Source organism: Equus quagga, chromosome 9 (genome assembly GCF_021613505.1).
Source record: "Equus quagga isolate Etosha38 chromosome 9, UCLA_HA_Equagga_1.0, whole genome shotgun sequence".
In the NCBI taxonomy this organism is placed as follows: Eukaryota; Metazoa; Chordata; class Mammalia; order Perissodactyla; family Equidae; genus Equus; species Equus quagga.
In genome coordinates, this window is record NC_060275.1 from 28,401,343 (window position 1) to 28,420,375 (window position 19,033).

General features: G+C 51.1%; 1 protein-coding gene across 2 annotated transcripts in view; it reads left to right on the forward strand.

Moving 5' to 3' along the window:
- ST8SIA5 (ST8 alpha-N-acetyl-neuraminide alpha-2,8-sialyltransferase 5) overlaps positions 1-19,033 on the forward strand; it is a 65,228-nt gene that overhangs the window by 28,217 nt on the left and 17,978 nt on the right. For both annotated transcript variants that reach the window (XM_046672235.1, XM_046672236.1), the window contains one exon: positions 12,093-12,185. In XM_046672235.1, the coding sequence (XP_046528191.1) occupies positions 12,093-12,185 (93 nt within the window). The remainder of the gene's footprint in view (positions 1-12,092; positions 12,186-19,033) is intronic.

Below are 19,033 nucleotides of genomic sequence, written 5' to 3' on the forward strand. Positions count from 1 at the left end.
GAAATTGATCCCCAGAAAAGGGAAACACTTTGGAATCATAAACTCGTTCACAGTTTGGAATGATCACAGAATTCTCTCTTGAGAAGAGCAGGTAGCAGGGTGGTCTGAGAGTTCTGGGTAGAAGAGTGGGAAAAGGGAGACTGAAGAGCGGGGAGGGGGTGGATAAGTAGAGAGAAGGCAGTGGAGGCAGATTATGTACTTCTGTAATAACCGACTGACTGCAAACCCTCCCCACAGAGCCTCGCAGTTCTGGGCAGGGTAGATGGGGAGGAGAGGGAGGGAGAACACTTGTCCTCTGTGGCCAGCTCAGTGCTCGACCCCTCTGGCCTGGCCCAGCCACCTGCCCACCCAGTGACCACAGTGGGGCAGTGGGGCTGTGGGGGTCAGCACCACCCCTGGTGGTCTTGATCCTGCGGGTGGGCAGTGCTGCGTTCACGGCCTCACGACGTCCCAGGGAAAGGCCCCCCGGTCACAGGGGCTGAGGGCAGCTGAGGCAGGAGTCCCCAGGCACCGACCCTCAGCCTGGCCCGCAGCCACAGCACGAAGGGCTTCACTCAGCTTCTGCCAGCCTGATCCTGCTCCGCGTCCAAGTCCTTGTCCTCCTGCCAGTATCCACCTCCCACCCCACCTCCTCCTTGAAGCTTTCCCTGATAGCCCCTTTAACTCTCTGTTCTGTAGGAAGTGTCTGGCCAAAGGCTCTTTCTGTCTTTACACACAGAGAACTCTCCAGCAAGTGCACATAAACCTTTCTGTGGTTTGCTCAGGTATTCCTCAAATCTCAAGCCCTGGGCTGGACCACCCGTGCATGCATCTTCAGGGTCCTCCAGACCCTCTAGCTTCAGACACAGCCCACAGGTGGCCTGGCTGGCTGACCTCATTGGCCCCGTGTCTGAGGCTCTGCACAGCCTTGGCCCTCCCAGTCTGGGATGGGATGGCAAGAGGCGGTGTGCAAAGACACTCAGCTATCTAGAGCAGAGCTGGCCCAGGCTGCCACCCACCTGAACTACTTGTTCCTGGGACGGCTTTCTCCCTGTGCTGCTGGGCTCCAGGTTGGGGTGCAGGGGACTTCCCGGGTGGGAGGGTGGCAGCAGCCACAGGAGAAAGAGCAAGCCCCTCGCTGATGACACAGGAGCTTCTTGGCTGCACAGAAGAGTGAGCTGAGTGAGCGTGGAGGGCCTGGGCCAGAGCCCTTCTCTCTGGCTGAGATCTGTGTGTGCGTCTAGCGTGCACTGTGCAAGATGGGGTTTGGAATCGTCATAGTGCAGAGCTGGAAGGAACTTGACTGAATTCAATTTAGCACTTTATTATGCTGTATTGAATTGTTCCCTAATTGTTTCAAGACAGTGTATAATTAGGTAATAAATCGTGTGATACAGATGGCGAGTGCTTGCAGAGCTCAGTGTAGGAGTCAGAGGCGCTTCCGTGGAGGGGTGAGACTTGGCTGGGATCTCGATGCGCGATGCCCATGGCTGAGCGCTCTTGGGGGCTGACTGTGTGCCAGGCACTCTGCTGGGCACCTGACGTGTATTGCTGCATTTAATCCTCACCCTCAAGCCTTGGAGGTGGCTGCTGTCGTTGCCCCCATTATACAGACAAGGACACTGAGTCACCACTTCCAGCTGGTGAGGGGTGGAGCTGGAACACACCTCATTCAGTGTGATTCTGGAGTCCCAGCACGAATGGGCCGTGCTGGCCAGAAGGATTCCTGCTGGGCTGTGGACAGATCATCCAGGGTTAGGTTGGGTGTCCTCAGCTTCCCCTCCCACGTCCTCTCATGCCATCTATTCCTGACCTCTGCTCCTGGCTGTGAGGCCATAATAACATGGCCATATTGATTTAAGTAGGTAATTAGGTGCATATTCTAGGCAAGATGGTCTCTTCTCTCCCCCTCTCCTATCTCTTGCCCACTTTTTATCTTCTGTGTCCCCCCCTCAGCCCCAGTGTTTAGGGCCTTCCTGATTGTGATCCCTGAGAAAATCTTCCTTCCGCCTGCTCCTGGGGATTCTGCATTTCCAAGAGGAGCCCGGGGGCAAGGTAACCCCAAGGGACAGACTTTGCCATGGTGGACATTGAGGCGTGGTGACAGCTGCTGAGGGCCGGGGTGGCAGTGGGTCTGCACGCCTGCCTTGTGTGTGTGGGCTGGCTTAGCATAAACCTTCTGGTCACTGTTCACTCCTGCAGAAAAGGACAAAAAAAAAAGGGGATGAAGCTCTTGGGCTCCTTCCAGCTGGGAAGAATTTGGAGAGTCAGGTTTGGCAGACTGTTCTGGACCGGGTGCTGGAAAAACAAAACAAAGATGGCATGGCTTCCGCCTCTCCTCCCACGCATCTGACGTGGCCCTCTCGGACAGACGGAGGAGGCTGTCCGTGGGCGGGGTTGTTGATGCCCTCAGATTCCTCAGATGGCATCGGTCCCCGAACTCCCCTGGTCCCTGAGCTTTGAGGCCCTTAGTTGGGTCTGAATTGAGTCTCCTGGGCAAATAACCACTTACATGAACCTTTCTGTGCCTCAGTTTCCTCATCTGTAGAACCCCCACCTTGTTCAGTCACTGATGGGGTCCTGGAGTGGACCTCCTGGGTAGGAGGCATTCCCTCTCCGGGCCTCGTTTGCAGATCAGACGATCATTGGCACCTGTCAGGGCCTCACCCTTTCCTCACCCCAGGTCAGCTCCCCAGATGGAAAAGAAATGGAGGATGGAAAGAAAAGGGGCCTGGAGTCAGGCTGGGAGGACCAAGCATCCACCTGATAAGCAGTTTAGGGGACACCCAGCAGATAAGGCACCTGAGGCTGCCCCCAATTTCCATTCCTTGTAGCCATGCACAGCCCACACCTCCTTCCTGGATGGCTGTGAAGACTGTGCTGGGGCAGTGGACTATGGGGCTCACCGAGCCTCGTAAAGAGACCTCCTCCCCAACAAGGGCCTCCTTGGGCCGTGTATAAACCTTCCCTCCCTCACACTCAACTGGGGCTCCCAGGTTTGCCTTTTGGAGCCTCACAGAACACTTAAGTCTGTTCCTCCTTCCTCCAGCTGTTCCTCACGTGTCAAGGAATCCTCTTCTCTCCCCGCCACCCAGGACCGAGTCTTTATACGCTCGCTGCCTCAGATGGTGCAGATGCTGTAACAAAGTACCACAGACCCAGAGGCTTACAAACAACAGGCTATTTCTCACAGTTCTGGAGGCTGCAAGTCCGAGATCAGGGTGCCAGCATAGTTGTGGTGACAGCCCGCTTCCAGTTGCAGACTGTCATTGTCTTGCTGTGTCCTCACATGGTGGAAGGAAGGTGAGGAAGCTCTCTGGGGTCCTTTTCATAAAGGCACTAATCCCATTCATGAGGACTCCACGCTCATGATCTAATCACTTCCTGAAGGCGCCCCCTCCAGATGCTGTCACATTGGGGGTTAGGATTTCAGCACGTGAATCTGGGGGGGACACAGACATTCAGTCCACTGTGCTCACTCAGCACTCCTTCACGTTGAGATTTCCACAGTCACCGTCTCCAGCATCTCCCACTTCTGGTCTCGCCTCAACCCATGCCAGTGGGGCTTCTGCCTTCCCACTCCTTGACTCTGCTCTTGTCAAGATCACCGAAGACCTCCTAGTTGCTAGATCAGTGTGGCCATCTCCATCCTCCTCTTCCTTGACCTCCTTGACCTTGGACAGTGCTGACCCTCTGTCCTGGAAACCGTCTCTGCTCTCGGCGTCTGCGTCATGGGGCTCTCTGGGTTTTCCTCCCAGCCACAGACCTTCCTCTGCTGACTCCTTCTCCCCTGCCACCATCTGAATGTCAGAGCTGACCACAGGCTCGTCCTCTGCCCTCTTCTCTCCTCTGTGTGCTGTCTCTCCTGGGGACCTCCTCGAGTCCTTTCTCCCTTGACTGGAATGTGTATCTCTAGCCTGGACCTCTGCACTGGGCTTCATGTGTGTATCTAACTGCCTACCTGTTCTCGCCTCTTGGATGTCGAAAGTCATTGCAAGCTTACCATGGCCTAAGAACCTCCGATTTACACCCAAACCTGTTCGTCTCCTTCATTCTCACCTCCTTAAACGCTCCATGATCCAACTAGTTGTCCAAGCCCAAATCCTAGGAGTTACCATTGATTTCTCTCTTTCTCTTTCACTTTCTAAATCCTAGCATCAGCATGTCCTGCTGCTTCTAGCCCTAACCTATTTCCTGGGTCTGTCTCCTCCCCACCTCCTTTGCTCCCATGTGGTACAATCCACCATCTTTTCACATGGTGATAGTCTCCTGTGTCCGTGTTTCTCTCCCTCTTTACAAGCCGTTCTCCCTACAGCAGCCAGAGGGAACTTTTAAATCAGATGCTGTTATTCCCCTGCTTCAATGCTCTGCTGTATTGGGTGGCCCACAGGCCAGCTTGACCTGGCACTGCTCACCTCTCTGACCTCGATCCTCTCACTTCCCACCAACCCCCCCCCCCCCCCCCCCCGGGCCCATTGGCTGCTGTCCCTGCAGCTCATAGGCTTTTTCTTTCCTCAGAACATTTGCATTTATTCACGGTTCCCTCTGTAGAATGTTCTTCCTGCACATCTGTAGAGGGCTCCATCCCTCTATTCATGCCTTCTGTTCACAGAGGTCTTCCTTGACCCCTCCACCACTCTTCCAGGCACCCTCCATCCCCTGTCCTGCCTTACCTTTTACAGAGCTCATTGCTACTTGGCACTCTGTTGAATTAATATTTTATTTGTCTCCTCTCGTGGAAGGCCATGAGGGTGGAGATTTTGTCTGGCTTGGTCATCACTGTATCCTGGCCTAAAACTGTACCTGGCACAGAGTAGTGGATCAGTAAATCTGTGGTGAATGAAAGAGGAAAACAGCCCTGCGTTGAGGGCACAGCGAGGCAGTGGAGGAGTTGCGCGTGATCCAGTGTCACAGGACTGGGCTGGAGGTGTTCCCCGGGGCTGTGGGCGTGGAGGAAGGAGGGCAGGGATGGCTGCCAAAGGAAGCTGGCCCTTGGGCTCACCTCTGATGAATGAGCAGGTAGTAACTAGGAAGACTCAGCCAGGAAGAGTATTCCAGACAGAGGCTAAGAAGAGCGAATTGGAAAAGAAGACCGACACACATCCCTGGCACAAGGATGGAGGGGAGTCCTCCTAAGGAATTGGAAGTAGCAAGATTGGGTAGGAGATGAAGCAGGAGGAAGCTACTAGGATGCAGCTCTTGGCGTGGGCACCTGGGGGGGGTGGCACTCCCCCCAGGAGCAGTAGGGACGACACGAGTGTGGAAGACTGACCGGTGCTCAGACACCTGGAGGCATTCCAGGCTGTTGAACTGAATTTTACAAGGGGAGCTTGGCAGGGCTCCCTGGTCTGGCCCAGAAATAAGGCCACCACATGTGTCCTCTTGCAGGGAATGTCGGGACACTGCATCCGGGGCCATGCAGAACTGCTGTAGGGGAAGGAGGAGTGGATCTCGCATTAGGGTTTGCCCCTGACCCCCCAACCCCCACCCCATGACACTCCAGTGATGTCTACGCTGGGAGCAGATCAATCACGAGACTATCAAGGGAGGCACTGAGAACGTCAGGCTTTTTAGCTTTCAGTTGTGATATCTCCAAACAGCTCTGAGGATTCCTGGGGACAGATGAGGAGACCGTGGCCCAGAGAGGGCTGTGGTCCAGGCAGGGGTCCGAGCCAGATCTCTCGGCCACCGGGGAGGGGCAGTATGTCCCCCCAATGGCTGTGACCTGCTGTTGTTTGCCACCGAGCCCCTCCTGCCTGTCTCCGCACCTCTTTGGGAAGACACTCCAGTCGTTTGAATTGTCAGGCCGCGGTTTTCAGACTCTGATTCCTGTGCCTTTGCTCTCATAGTGTGCTGTCTCGAGGTGGCAGCTGTTCTGGCTCTAGAAATAGCGCTGAGCTCACTGAAGGGCTGGCGGCCTTGGATGGGGGAGGGGCTGCTCAGTGAGAAGCGCTCGCCCTCCTGCCCCCCATGACCAAGGCTTGTCAGAGTCAGGGAGAGGGAGTGTGCTGAAGTGACTAAGAACATGGGTTCCGGGCTCGTACCAGCCTGAGGTTCCCTTTCCGGGGCCAGCATCTACTAGCTGAGTGACTTTGGACAAGTTACTTTACTTCTTGCCATCTGTCTCAGGTATAAAACAGGGACATAATGCCTGCCTCATAGGGCTGTTGAGAGGCTTAAGCAAGACAAAGTTAAAAAGTCTAGTATCAGGCTGCCATATATGGATGTCTAGGGTGGGCACTGACCAAAGATACCCAGCCAAGGGGTCAAGAGGGGCTGAAATCCAGCTCACTCTCACTTGATAAGCCATGTACCTCGATGTGGCTTAATTCATCTGGAGAAAAGGTGCTTCTTCCTAATTTGCACAGAGGTGCCATAGCCACACTGGGTTCCTTCCCAGTGTGGAATAAATAAGCCACTCTGTGGTTCTCTGCCCCAGGCTTGACAGGAGCCCAGGCTGAGCTGGGGCAACTCCCTGCTTCTGGGGGCTGGTGAGGCCCTAACAGGCATGCTCCGGCGTGATACAGGGACCTCCCTAGGCTTCTGTTCTCTTGAACACCATCAGCGCCTAGGGAGGAAGGGGCCTGTTAGATAGAAAGCTGAGTGCATGGGTTTCATCTGGTACCAGCCAGTGGCTGCCCCGGGCTCAAAGTGCTGTGCCCCCCAAGGAAGACCATGGGGTCTTCAGGACAACAGGGGAGGCCTCTGTGGGGCAGGCTCGTGGGGAAAGCCTGGTAGGAATGACAGAGCCTGACTCTCAGCACACCAGCCCCCGGGCATCCTGAAACGTAGTCTCCTCAGCCTGCAGAGCTAGAGCCCAAGTCTGGGTGGGAGGAGGGGAACTGATGTTCAGGACCATCGCGGTCACTTCTGTGTTTGTCTTTTCACTTAGTGGAGGCCGTTACCTGCTGATCAGGCTGCCAGGACTGCCCCGCCCTGCCCTCCACAGTCCCTGACGGCACAGAGACAGCAGGCAGGATGGGTGCAGCCTGGCGCCAGCATCAGACCCCGCTGCCGGAAGTCAAGTGGCATCTGAGATGAGCCGGGCTTCTGATCTGACCAGCTGAAACTATTTATACCTGTGAGATGCCTGAACGTGAAGCCAAGGTCCCTTCCCCTTTGAGCTGGGTAGAGATAATCTTTCCAGAATTGAAAGAAGAGACAGTGGCTAACTCACCTTGAAAAGCTCACAGAATTAAGGAGGTTGGAGAAATTGCTTCTGGCAATCTTCTAGCAGGTTAAAGGGAAGCTTGAGCTATTTAGAGAGAGATCTGTGACTTAAAATAAAAGAGCATTTATTAGTGATTTCCAATAGTAAAGGAATCATGACTCTATCACAGAAAACTTATAAAAATACAGAAAAGTGTTTTTAAAATCATAATCCCATTACTCAGAGAATTGCACTATGAATGTTTCATCACAGTCTTTCTCATTTTCCGTGCATCCATGTACGTATATATAATTTTGGGGGGCATCAGTTTTGTCACTTGCATTTTCCGCTCAACATTATCTTGTGAGCATTTTCCCATGTCATTACGCCCAAAAACTTAAGCATCATTTTTGATGTCTGCATAATGGTCTATATCCAGACCACGCAGGGATTTCCATGGCTTCTTCTAGGCTGCGGTCCTTGGGCATCCTGTCAGAAGCAGAATCTAGAGGTGACCCAGTGTGGCAGTGCTTCTTGCAATCTTATTTCCTCAAGTCAGTCATCTCTAGAGACCTACATGGAGAGTACAGCCCAAAAAAGCAAAGCCCAAGTAGGAAGGGAGAAGGAAGCAAGGGCTACGAGCTCCGTTTTCAGATGGGAAAACTGAAGCTTTCGACCCAGGCATGGAGCAGTTTTGATGACTTGACTGAAGTACCATGTGGAGTGTTTTCAGGGTGCCTGGGATTTCTTATAATCAGGTATAGTAAGGCACACAGACGTGGAAATGCCTGTCATGAAGGAAGGACTTTTCATGCTCCCAGATCCCTAGAAACAGGAGGCACACCGTGTTCTTTAGGGCCACATGGGGAAGCACCAGAGTTGGTCAGGAGGTGGAGGGAGCAAAGGAGAAAGGTGGGCAAGAGCCTTTACGTGGTTTCTGTGGAAGGAATGGGTGTGGCAGGTGAACAGGCTTAGGTGGGGCTCGTTTGAATAATTTCAGTGGACTCTGGGGCATGGGAACTGACCCTAGTTTTCTTGCACTTGGCCCTAGGGTGATTAGGGATGGGGAGAGTGGCCCTGAGTGTGCGAGGAGGTGGTGGTGGTGGAATGTAAGCTCTGGATTGGTTGGTTTGCATATGAAGGGTGTGCTCGCAGGCCAGTGAGTCATTTACCATCTCTGGAATGGGCCAGCCCTGGGAGGGGCAGTCTCTCCAGGGTCTGCAAGGCCCCAGATGTCAAAACGTCAGAAACACACAGTTAATCCACGGAGCTGCAGCAGAGATACGTGATCAAGGACATCCCCACATCCGAGCAGAACTCAGCGTGGGCTTTATCACATTGTGGCAGGGGAGGGGTTTACTAATAGTAGCAGAAGGAGGATGCCAGCCGATCCAGATGGTGGAGAAACTTCCTGAGTTATTCATCGCTGACTCAGCTCTGCCAGCAACCAGCTGAGGGACCGTAGGCAAGTCTCTGACTCCCTGGGCATCTGCTGGCAGCTCTTGCCCTTTGATGACAGGAGAAAGGGGAAAAAAGGGAATTAACGTTTCTTGGGCACTTCCTGTGTGCCAGGCACTGGGCTAGTGCTTTCCCTGAAATTCTCATCAATATCCTGTCTCAGCCCTGTCTCACACAGACTACATTTTTAATGCTGATTTTACAGATGAGGAAACTAAAGCTCAGAAAAATCATGGGCCTAAGGTGGCTAATGAGGGGCAGAGAAGGGATGTCAACCCAGTTCTGGAAGCCTCTCTACCTGATGGCCACCAAACACACAGCACAGGGCCATCTGGAATCGCTGTCCTGCCTAGTAGGGTATATGAGGGATGCTGGGGATTCAGGAGAAAGGCAGACCGAGTGGAGGCTGGCGGAGGTAAGGCAGGGACAGCCTTGCAGAGGCAGTGGAGGGCTGGCTGATCGAAGGGAGGTGATGCTTGGTTTTAACTTCCTTTGAGAGTTTCTTCCTTCTGTTTGCTGTGGATCATTAATTCATGGTGTCCTTCTGGCTTGGGTAGTCAGTGGGAAGCCCTGAGGGAACCTTGGGATTGTATTTTAGTGCTGGGTGGGCCTTTAGATGTCACCTAGTTCAAACAGATTGTTTCAAGGAGGAGACAGAAGGGGCCCAGAGAGGGGAAGTGATTTACCCAAAGTCACACAGCTGGTTTAGAGGCACATCTGAGGTGTGTCTGCTAGTCTCCCCACTCCCTGAGAACTCTAGGATAAGGCTTCTCCTAATTCTCTCTGGCAGCATTTGAATCTGGAGCTTTTCTTGGTTGCAGCCTGAGGTCATGGCTTCAGATGACCCAGTGGATTCCAAAGGGCTTAAATTCTGGTTGCAAAAGATGATCTCTGTGATAAGACACCAGACCTCACTCACTGTTGTGTGACTGGAAAACGACATGAGTTAGAGCCAAGCTCGTGGGGTTTTTGGGGGGCCCCAGGGTGACCCTTGTTCCTAGCTGCAGATAAAAGAATCCACTTTAGCTAGTTAAAGCAGAAGGGGATTTATTAAAGGTACCGCTAGCTCAGAATCTTTCGGAAAGTTGAAGAAAGACCCTAGGCTGAGCTTCCAGGAACACCTCCCCCATCTGCCTTGTGAAGTGAGGTCACTGTGAACACTTCTGCCTCTGATATCATCAGGAAGGTGCTGCCACCACTGCAGTTTCCAAGAGCCATGCCACCTCTGCCACATTCTGCACCAGCAAAACAATGCCTTAAGCCTTGTCATTCTTCTATAACACAGCTCTGAATCAAAGTCTCATGCAAATGCTTCTGACTGGTTCAACCTAAGTTGCATCCAGAACCCTAGCTGCAAGGGAGTCTGGGAAATGTAGGTTTTAGCTTCCCAGCTTCTGTGGAAGAGAAGGTACAGATAGAACAAAGGGAGAGAGGCTGTGTTTGAGATACTCACAGTTTAGAAGGGGAGACAGGTATATAAACAGACTGTTATAATGCAATATTATTTGCTCTAATTAAGACCTAGTGTACAGAGGGACTCTTGAGGTTGGGGTCAGAGAAGACTTCCCAGAAGTGAAGGCATTTGAGCTAGGTACTGAAGGATCAAATAGGAGTTTGCCAGGTGAAAAAGACAGAGAAAGGCGTTCCAAAGCACAAGGGGAATAGGGAAAAAGGTGACAGTGATATTTTGGGGATCTTCAATGCCTAGTTCTTATTAACTCCATTTCAATTCTTTTGTGACACAAGAACAAGGAGCCAACTTATTTTGTAAATAGGAGCCAACTTGTATAAAATGTTTTAATATTTTGAAATATTATTTCAAATTACCTAAATATATAATTACAATACTTTAAAGATTAGCTATTATGTTATGTTAAAATTATTAAGAATAAATATTTATAAATAAAATATTTTAAAAAGTATTAAACATGAAATTTAAAAGTTTATTTAAAATACAAATATTTTAACAGCAGCCAATTTATTGGGTAAAATGTCTTTGTGTTTCTAAAGCAGCACATACTTGAGTTTGTACACGAAGGCAGGCATGTGAGAATTCACGGGAAGGGGCTGCTACCGCGTTGGGGGAAGGTTTCTGGGAAATGCTTGAGGAATGACTTTATTTTGAATCCTTGGTCATGACTCGCAGGGTGCCACTCCCCCTTCAGATTCTCCAGGGCTATCTGTCGCGAGGCCAATGACCCCAAGTTTGGGGTGGTTTGACTCTGCAGGCTTCTTGATTCTCTGGTGTTGAGGCTGTCGTGGGATCCAACCCTCCCAGCTTCGTGTGCCCCAGGCTCTTTCGAACAAGCTCCAGAAAATGAGGCTGTGAGGAGAGGGTGCCCCTGGCTCCTGCCCTGGGAAGCCCCCCGCTGCCTCTGTGCCCAAGCCCAGCCGTGAACTGCTGTGTTTTATGTCTGAGGGAGCCCTCCACCCACCCTCCCAGTCAGGCGGATGCTCCTCCTTCCCCGGGCTGGTACGAACTGTCAGATGTGGCTGTGGGAGGCCAGCTGTTCTTGTAAGTGAGTGGACAAGAGCAGCCTTGAGTCAATGTGCAGGTTCACGTCCCAGCTCTGCCACCTGCCATCTGTATGGCTCTGGGCAAGTGAGTTAACTCCCGGACCTGTTCTGGTGCCGATGACGATCACTTTCCTTGTAGGCTGGTTATAAAGATTAAAAGTGAAGGCATCCACGCCAAGTGCTTCGCCCGTGGTGAGGGCTCAGCAAGCGTTGGCTGAAATTGGTATTGTTATTCTGCATGGAGCTGCAGAAGTGACCCTGAAGTGGGAAAGGGCTTGGGCTCCTCTGCAGCGGGACCTGGACCGAGCCGGCCCTGCCCTACATTGACAGTGTGACCTGGAGCTCCATCAGTTTAGCCTGAGTTTTCTCAGCTGCCAAATGGGGCAAAGGAAATGTCAGTCTCACCTAGTCACAGCGCGAGCATGAGGATCCGGGGAGCTAATGGAAATGGAAATGCTTGTACAGAAGGAGAAGCGGTAGAAATCTCAGCTATGCTTGTGGCTGTCACTGTGTGATGCTTTCCCAAGAGGAGGAGATAGGAGGAGAGGGCAGGAGAGGGCAGGACCGGCTGAAGGCAGCCGCCCCACTGCCCGACTCCCAGGGCGGCCTCCTCGGTGACTCTGATCATGGGAAGAGCGAGAGCCGGAACGTGCACGGAGGTGGGGGGGGGGGGGTCCTCCTCCTTCCCTCTCCTTCGCGGCCGCCAACTTGGAACCAGACCTCTTCTGAATGTCATGATTTGCTGAAATGGTTCACACCCCGTAAAGGCTTACACTCCCAGGGTAGTGGGGTGCTGTGGGTAAGTGGCCCCCAGTGATGGAGCCAGAGGGCCACAGCGGTCCCAGAGCCCCCACCAGGTCATCTGCTGGGGTAGGGCTGGTTTGCTCTATTAACTTGACCAGAACAGATCCTCCAAAGGGCCCTCGCAGGCTCCCGAAAGTCCGGCCAGCTTCTCTGCCTAGTAACCTCTGTCCCTGTTGATTCCCAGGTACTTTGATTTTTACGAGGGCCCCTTTGAATACAACTCCACAAGATGCCTGGAGCTGAGGCACGAAATCCTGGAAGTGAAGGTGCTGTCCATGTGAGTGTGGCTGGGGTGGGTGCTGGGGGCTGGATGCACAGTGGTGCATGTCCTCTTGGGCAGGGCGGGGACCCGGTGGGGCAGGGCAGAAGGAAACGGAAAGCGTGGTGGATCCTGATAGAGCAAGAATTAGGTCTGCTTCCCCTGGGGCCCTGGCATTTGGAAAGCCCTGGAGGGCTGGAGCAGGATGATTGTGCGTGTTTTATGAAAAAGGGCCAGATTTGCAAGGTCCCCTCTGCTGACTGGGCATTTCAGCCCCCAGCTCAATTACCAGTCTCTGCGATAGTCATCACTGGGTTCCTCTTGTACAGAAATCCAAGAGGGCACAGGAGCATCTCACCTGAAATTTAGTACTTCAGCTGAGGGTTAAGCGCTGTCCTCTTGCTATGCGCTTTTAAAAATGTTATTCATTAAAAATTTGTAAATTATTTAAATGATACAACATTCAAGTGGTACAAAAAAGTGTACAGTGAAAATTCCCCTCCCACAGCCCCCAACTTCTCCTCAGAGGCAGCTGATCTATCCTCGTGCATCCTTCCAGAGACTCCATGCGTAAGCCAGCACCCTTGTATGGCTATTCCTTACTTTTTTTTTTTTTTGCTGAGGAAGATTCGCCCTGAGCTAACGTCAGTTGCCAATCCTCCTCTTTTTTTGCTTAAGGAAAATTAGCCCTGAGCTAACATCTATGCCAGTCTTCCTCTATTTTGTATGTGGATTGCTGCCACAGCGTGGCTGATGGGTGTAGGTCTACACCCGGGATCTGAACCCACGAATGTGGGCCCAGCAAAGCAGAGCACAAGAACTTAACCACTATGCCCTGGGCCTGGCCCCATTTTTTTTTTTTTTTTTGCACAAATAGCACTGTGCTCACCCCTCCCCACTCAGCATCATATCACCTATGGCTCTTTTACAGTCTGTGGGAGGAAGAGTGCATTACGTGCTGTGTGTGCGCCTACCCCAGCTTTCCCTCCCTCACAGGACTGGCAGGAATTCAGGAAACCCATTCAGAGGAATTTGTGTTGTATTAATCATGACAAAACGTGTGTTTATTTGAAAACAGTTATATCTAGATGTGGAAGAAATAGAGCTTATTCAGGGTCGGGCCGTTTTGGGTGCTCACGTGGGTCCATGGGCCCCTGACATGATCCTGGGACCACTGTCCATGGCCCACAGGCAGGAGCCGTTGCTCCTTTAGACATTTGGCATGATTTCCAGGTAGTGTGGGCCTTGGAGTCAGGCAGACCTGGGATCCGCAGCTGACTCTGGGCTTTACCAGCTCTGTATCTTTGTCCTAATTACTTAACCTCTCTGAGCCTTTCCTTTTTTATAAAAATGGGGGCACTATTACCTAGCTTTTAAGTGTTGCCATAAAGACTAGCTCCAATAGCGTATGTGAAAGCGGATAGCCCACTAGTCTACATCCATACCAGCACGCACAACAGGTGCTCAATAAATACTGATATGCCTCCCTCCCCTCCTTCCTTCTCTGTTCTTTCCTTTCTGGAACCAGCAGCGGCAGTTTTGCTGGGCTGTCATTCAGATCTGTAAGCTTAGCAGCTGCAGGACAGCCCTAAGGATAAGACCTATGTCCAGCTAGGGTTAGCTGCGTTGTTTGGGGTCCCTGTCCTGACCCAGGGTCTCTGTACGTTGTCTGGAGATAAACACGTGGGACAGCGCACCCTCCCGCCAACCCCGCCCAACCCTGGCTGAGCACACACCGTCGTTCAGCCCTCGTGGAGCTTACAGCCCAGCGCGGGAGGTGGACAGTAATAACCAGTCACCCTGTGGAGACAAGGGGATGACAGGGACCTTCGCGAGGGCTGGGGTGGGGAGGGGTTGTCAGGCACGGCTCCTCTGAGGAAGGGATGCTGGAGCTCCATCTGAAGGGCCGTAGGAGTTAACTAGGCTAGGAGGATCCCAGACTGAGGGAACAGTTTGTGCAAAGGCCCTGAGCCAGGGGGGAGCCTGCTGTGTCCAGGCTCTGAGGGCCAGGGCAGCTTGAATGCCAGCGTGAAAAGGGACACAGAAGCCATGTTGCTAGAGGGACAGGCAAGGGCCAGACGTGGTGGGCTTGCAGTGCAGACAGGCCATAGATTTTATCTTTATCTGAGGGCACTGGGGACCTGTGGGTGGGCTGTAAGCGGGTGGTGGTGGGAGGGTGTGACGCGACAGGAGTTTCATACACTCCGCTGAGGAGTTATGACTTAGTGATGAAGATGGCCACCTGGACCTCAGGCAGGAGCCAGATTCATAAGCTCATAAGCAGACAGCCTTGATCTTTTCTCAGGATTCAAAGATCTCAGGCCCTTACATGTGTCACTGTGGAAAGCCGGAGCATGCTCGTTGAGCATATACCTTAGAGTTTTTTAAATTATAAAATGCACATAGCTTCTCCATGGTTACTTCCAGGTCTAGACAGGAAGATCTGAGCGATGCCATAAACGAGGCATCCTTCTTTGTACCTGCCCGTACCTCCACGCATGTGTTTTCTGTATGTCAGTGTTAGTCCCTGTGCTAGTTTGCTAGGGCTGCCATGACAGAGGACCACAGACTGGGGACTTACACAACAGAACTTTATTTTCTCAGAGTTCCAGAGGCTGGCAGTCTGAGATGAAGGAGTCGGCAGGTTGGTTTCTCCTGAGGCCTCTCTCCTTGCCTTGCAGACGGCTGCCTTCTCCATCTGCCTTCATGCGGACTTCCTTCTGCACCTGACTGTGTCCTAATTTCCTCTTGTTATAAGGATATCAGTCATATTGGATTAGAGCCCTTCTAAGGATGTCATTTTATCTTGACTACCTCCTTAAAGACCTTCTCTCCAAATACAGTCACCTTCTGAGATATTGGGGGTTAGGACTTCAACCTATGAATGTTGAGGGACCCACAGTTCAGCCCATAATAGTCCCTATCACAGCTTCCATTTAGGGATGAAGTTAGAAATTACCTGGGCCCTAATCACAAACATTGCGGGGTGGGATGGAGAACCTCATATTTCCCCATGATCTGTGCCCACCCTTTGTCCCTTGTCCCACTCGTGTTGGTGGCATTTGGTCATCTGCATGTTTGTCTTTAGTTCTCATCTCTGCCTTTCAGGCAGCCCCTCTGGTCTCCTGAGCTGAGTAACCATTCCAGCTGGTGACTTCTGGGCCTTGCACCACCCTGTCTCTTCCATGGCACTGGCCCTCCCTGTGGTCCCCAGGCCATGGGAGTCTGGGCAGTGGTGGTGTTGGGGGTCTGAGAGGAGAGGAAAAGCTGGACCTGCTTACGGGGCATCGGCATGTGAACCTAGTGGGTCATCGGGAGTGGCGAGCCCAGTGCCTTTTTTGTGAGTCCTCAAGCTGAGGGTCATTCGGTCCTCCAGGGCTGAAATCAGAGAGCCCAGAGGCCGGCCTCTGATCTGAGTGGTTCTGACACCACCTGGGCATCTGTGGACTTTGCTGTGCTCCGGCCCAGAGCTGTGAGCAGTGCTCATGCTGGAGACTCTGTCATCAGGAAAAGGTTAAATCCCCATCTGTGAATGGAGGGGGCTGGACGGATGTGCCCCAAGGCCCTTCAGGCTCACGGATGTCAGCTGGCATTCTGTCTGAGGACATAGGGAGGTGTGTTATTCATCTGGGAATGATTCTGATCCAAAATGCTCAAATCAGTGGTAAAGATCGGTCGGGCAGAAAATGCCCACATGGAAAAAGCCTCCTTCTCTGACAATGTCAGATACATGAGGAATTACTCTATGATGATTTGTTATGAAAAGGCATTGTCACTAATGCTTAACAAATTTATTTATGCTTAATTTTAATCATTCTAGAGCCTCTATTTTTAACCCACTTGCTACCTGTGCTCACACCTGGGGCCTCTCCTGCCATCCCTTCCCCGTCTTTCTGGGGCAGAGAACCATGCACCGCGCCTGGCATTGAGACTAGGAGAGAGGCTGGGCTCCAGGCCGGCTGGGCTGTGCTCACCAGGCTGGGAGGCCCCTTCATTCCCGGGCATCTCTGAGTCCCAGAGTCTCACCCTGCACAGTTTCAGGATGCTTTTGTTAAATGAATGAATGGATGGAGGAAGTGGATGAGACCTGGGTGGAAACAGGAGGCCACGGAAGAAAAAGGAGAAAGAAGAAGGGTAATTTGTTACCATCTCTTGCACATGGCTAGAAAAATCAAGTAGACCACAAAAGCTTATGATATAGTCAAACACCACATAATGACGTTTCAGTCAACGGTGGACGGCATATACCAAGGTGGTCGTATAAGATAAGTACCATAGAGCCTAGTGTGTAGTAGGCTACAGCATCTAGGTTTGTGTAAGTGCGCACTATGATGTTCGCACAATGATGAAATCGCTTAACAATGCATTTCTCAGAACGTATCCCTGACGTTAATAAAAAGCAGTAGTCGCCTGCCCACACCTTCTCCCCCAGCCCTGCTCCTTTCAACTATTAGCTGTTTCCTCTGGTGAGTACCTCCATACATCTCAGTAGCACACACATGCTGCTGTTTCTAGACTTCCCGCTTTCACACAGTGTTCACCGACATTCTGCTTTTGCGAGTGAGGATTCAACTCCCTCTACCATAGCCATTCCCCTCCCTACTTTTCCCGGTTGAGGGGTATTGCTATTTTCAGTGGCTGTATCTATAGATTGCCTGAGTAACCTATGTCTTGTTCTGCCAAATATGGGCAGTATCTCTTGACCCTGTGGTTTGTAAAATGAGGCTATTAAAATTACTCCAACCTTTTAGTTCCAGCTTCTGGCTTCAGTGATCCATGAGTTTACTTCTAAAACGTCAAGGCTGATAACATTTGCATTATTCTATTTGTAAGCATAGCAAGTCTTTCTTGGGTTTTCTCTATAGGTTACTCTAAAATTTGAAGATCAGAAAATAATGATTCCATCTCCTTTCTTGTAATTTTGTTTTCTGGAGCTTCTAGACATCTTTTTCTCATTAAACTTTATCTCTATGATGTCCTATTTTTTTTCCTGCGTCCCCGTCGACCAGGCATTTCCCCCACGAGTTTCCCGTCATCCTCTTGCTCCAACCTGGACAGGCTGCCATCTCGGTGGGTCGCATGCCGTTTCCTGGCCCTCCGTCTCTGCTCCTTAGGTCAGATTCACCTCTGCTAGAACCCATAGCTGCTTCTTTTTTGGTTTACTCCTTCATTTTGCTTCCACCTATCTTCAAGTAAATTCCCCCAAAATGATGGGTAGGAGATAAGATTTTGAGTCCTTCTGTGTCTAAATGACTGAATTCTTCCCTTATACTTGTTTGTTGGTTTGGTGGGGTTGGTGTTTTAAGTGAAAATCATTTTCCCCTGGAATGCTGAATACCTTCTGCATCATCTTCTAGCGTCCAGGGCTATATGAGTAGGATTCTACTTGTTCCTTAGATGTGACCTGTTTTTGTCTTTCTGCAGTCTTTTCAGATCATGACAGTTCTGAAATGTCCCCCTGGTGTGCCTCAGGACCTCTCAATCTGGGGCTCATGTTCAAAGTCTTGAACTCACTCTTGCATTTCTTTATACTTCCTCCTCTCCATTTTTCTCAACTTCTCTTTCTAGTACATTTAAGAGTTGTATACTGGATCTGCTGGATCGCTCCTCTAGCACTCATATCTTTTAGTCTCATCTTTTCTCTTTCTTTGTCCTTTGCTTCTACTCTTTGAGAAAATTCCTTAACTTTATCTTCCAGCTCCTCATGAACTTCCCCCCTGCCCCCAGAGCTCTTTCTTTGTTCTCAGAGCAGTCTCTTCTTATTTTAAGGATGTCATGGCTTCTTGACTATCTCTGGGGTCACTAAGTAGAATATTTTCAAGTTCTATTTTGTTCCTCCAGTAGTTTTCTCTGTGGTCATTTTGTCTGATGGTTTATCCTGGTCTGTTTCCTTCAGGTTGGCCAGGTGATCCTTGATTATCTATCCTATCTATTTAAATTTAAACAATACGAAGCTGATAGAAACTCTCTGCCTGCAGGCCTTCCTTGAGAGTGGTTGTTCAACATGCTGCTGGCCCTTTTTCTGCTAGAATGCCCAGATCTTTTCACTGGGGATGATAATTGTTTTAGGCAGGAAGAACTGAAGGTCTCACTCAATCCTTCTTCTCCCTCTGCTGGACGTTAAATATTTGGCTGCTTATATATTTGGCTCAAGGGGTGGGCTCGACCCTACTGGATATGGACTTGAAACTGATCCTCATTTTCAGCACCAGGTCCCTTCCCCACCCTCCACCCCCCCTTTAACATTTTCCATGCAGATCGGCTCTATCTCTGGGCCGTGTCATCCCTCCTTCTGTCACTCCCCCTCCTTCCACACACTTGTTGAAATCTCTCTTCCACTGAGACCCCCCCACCCCCATCATTCTCTTCAGCTGGTAGGTTTATACCTTTTTTATTCCTCTTCTGGAATGTTAGTGGTATCTTGGGAGAAAGGAGATAAGTGTCTGGGGTCAACCCTTCATCTTTAAAGATGATCTCTGCATTTGTAGAGCTATTTATAAAATGTAAAATATTTTTACACATACTATCTCTTTGGATCTTTCTGACAACCTTTGGGATTGGCAGGCAGAGGTTATTGTATCCATCTTACAGATAAAGCAGCTGATCTCAGAGAGATTAAATGACTTGTTCAAGGTCACATTGCAAGTTGGGGCTGGAGCCAGGGTTCAACGCTGGGTGTCCAGGCCCCGAACTTGGTCCAGTGTGTGACCCAGACACTGGTAACAGTCGAACTTGGGGCCCGGCCTGCAGTATTACCAGGGCTGTGTTTCCAGGAGGTGTTTGAGCATTGGCCATGTGGGGTGCTGCTCCAGGGGCCTGTGGGTTGCAGGGAACAGAGGAGGGAAGGGGTGGGTTAGCTGGGCCCT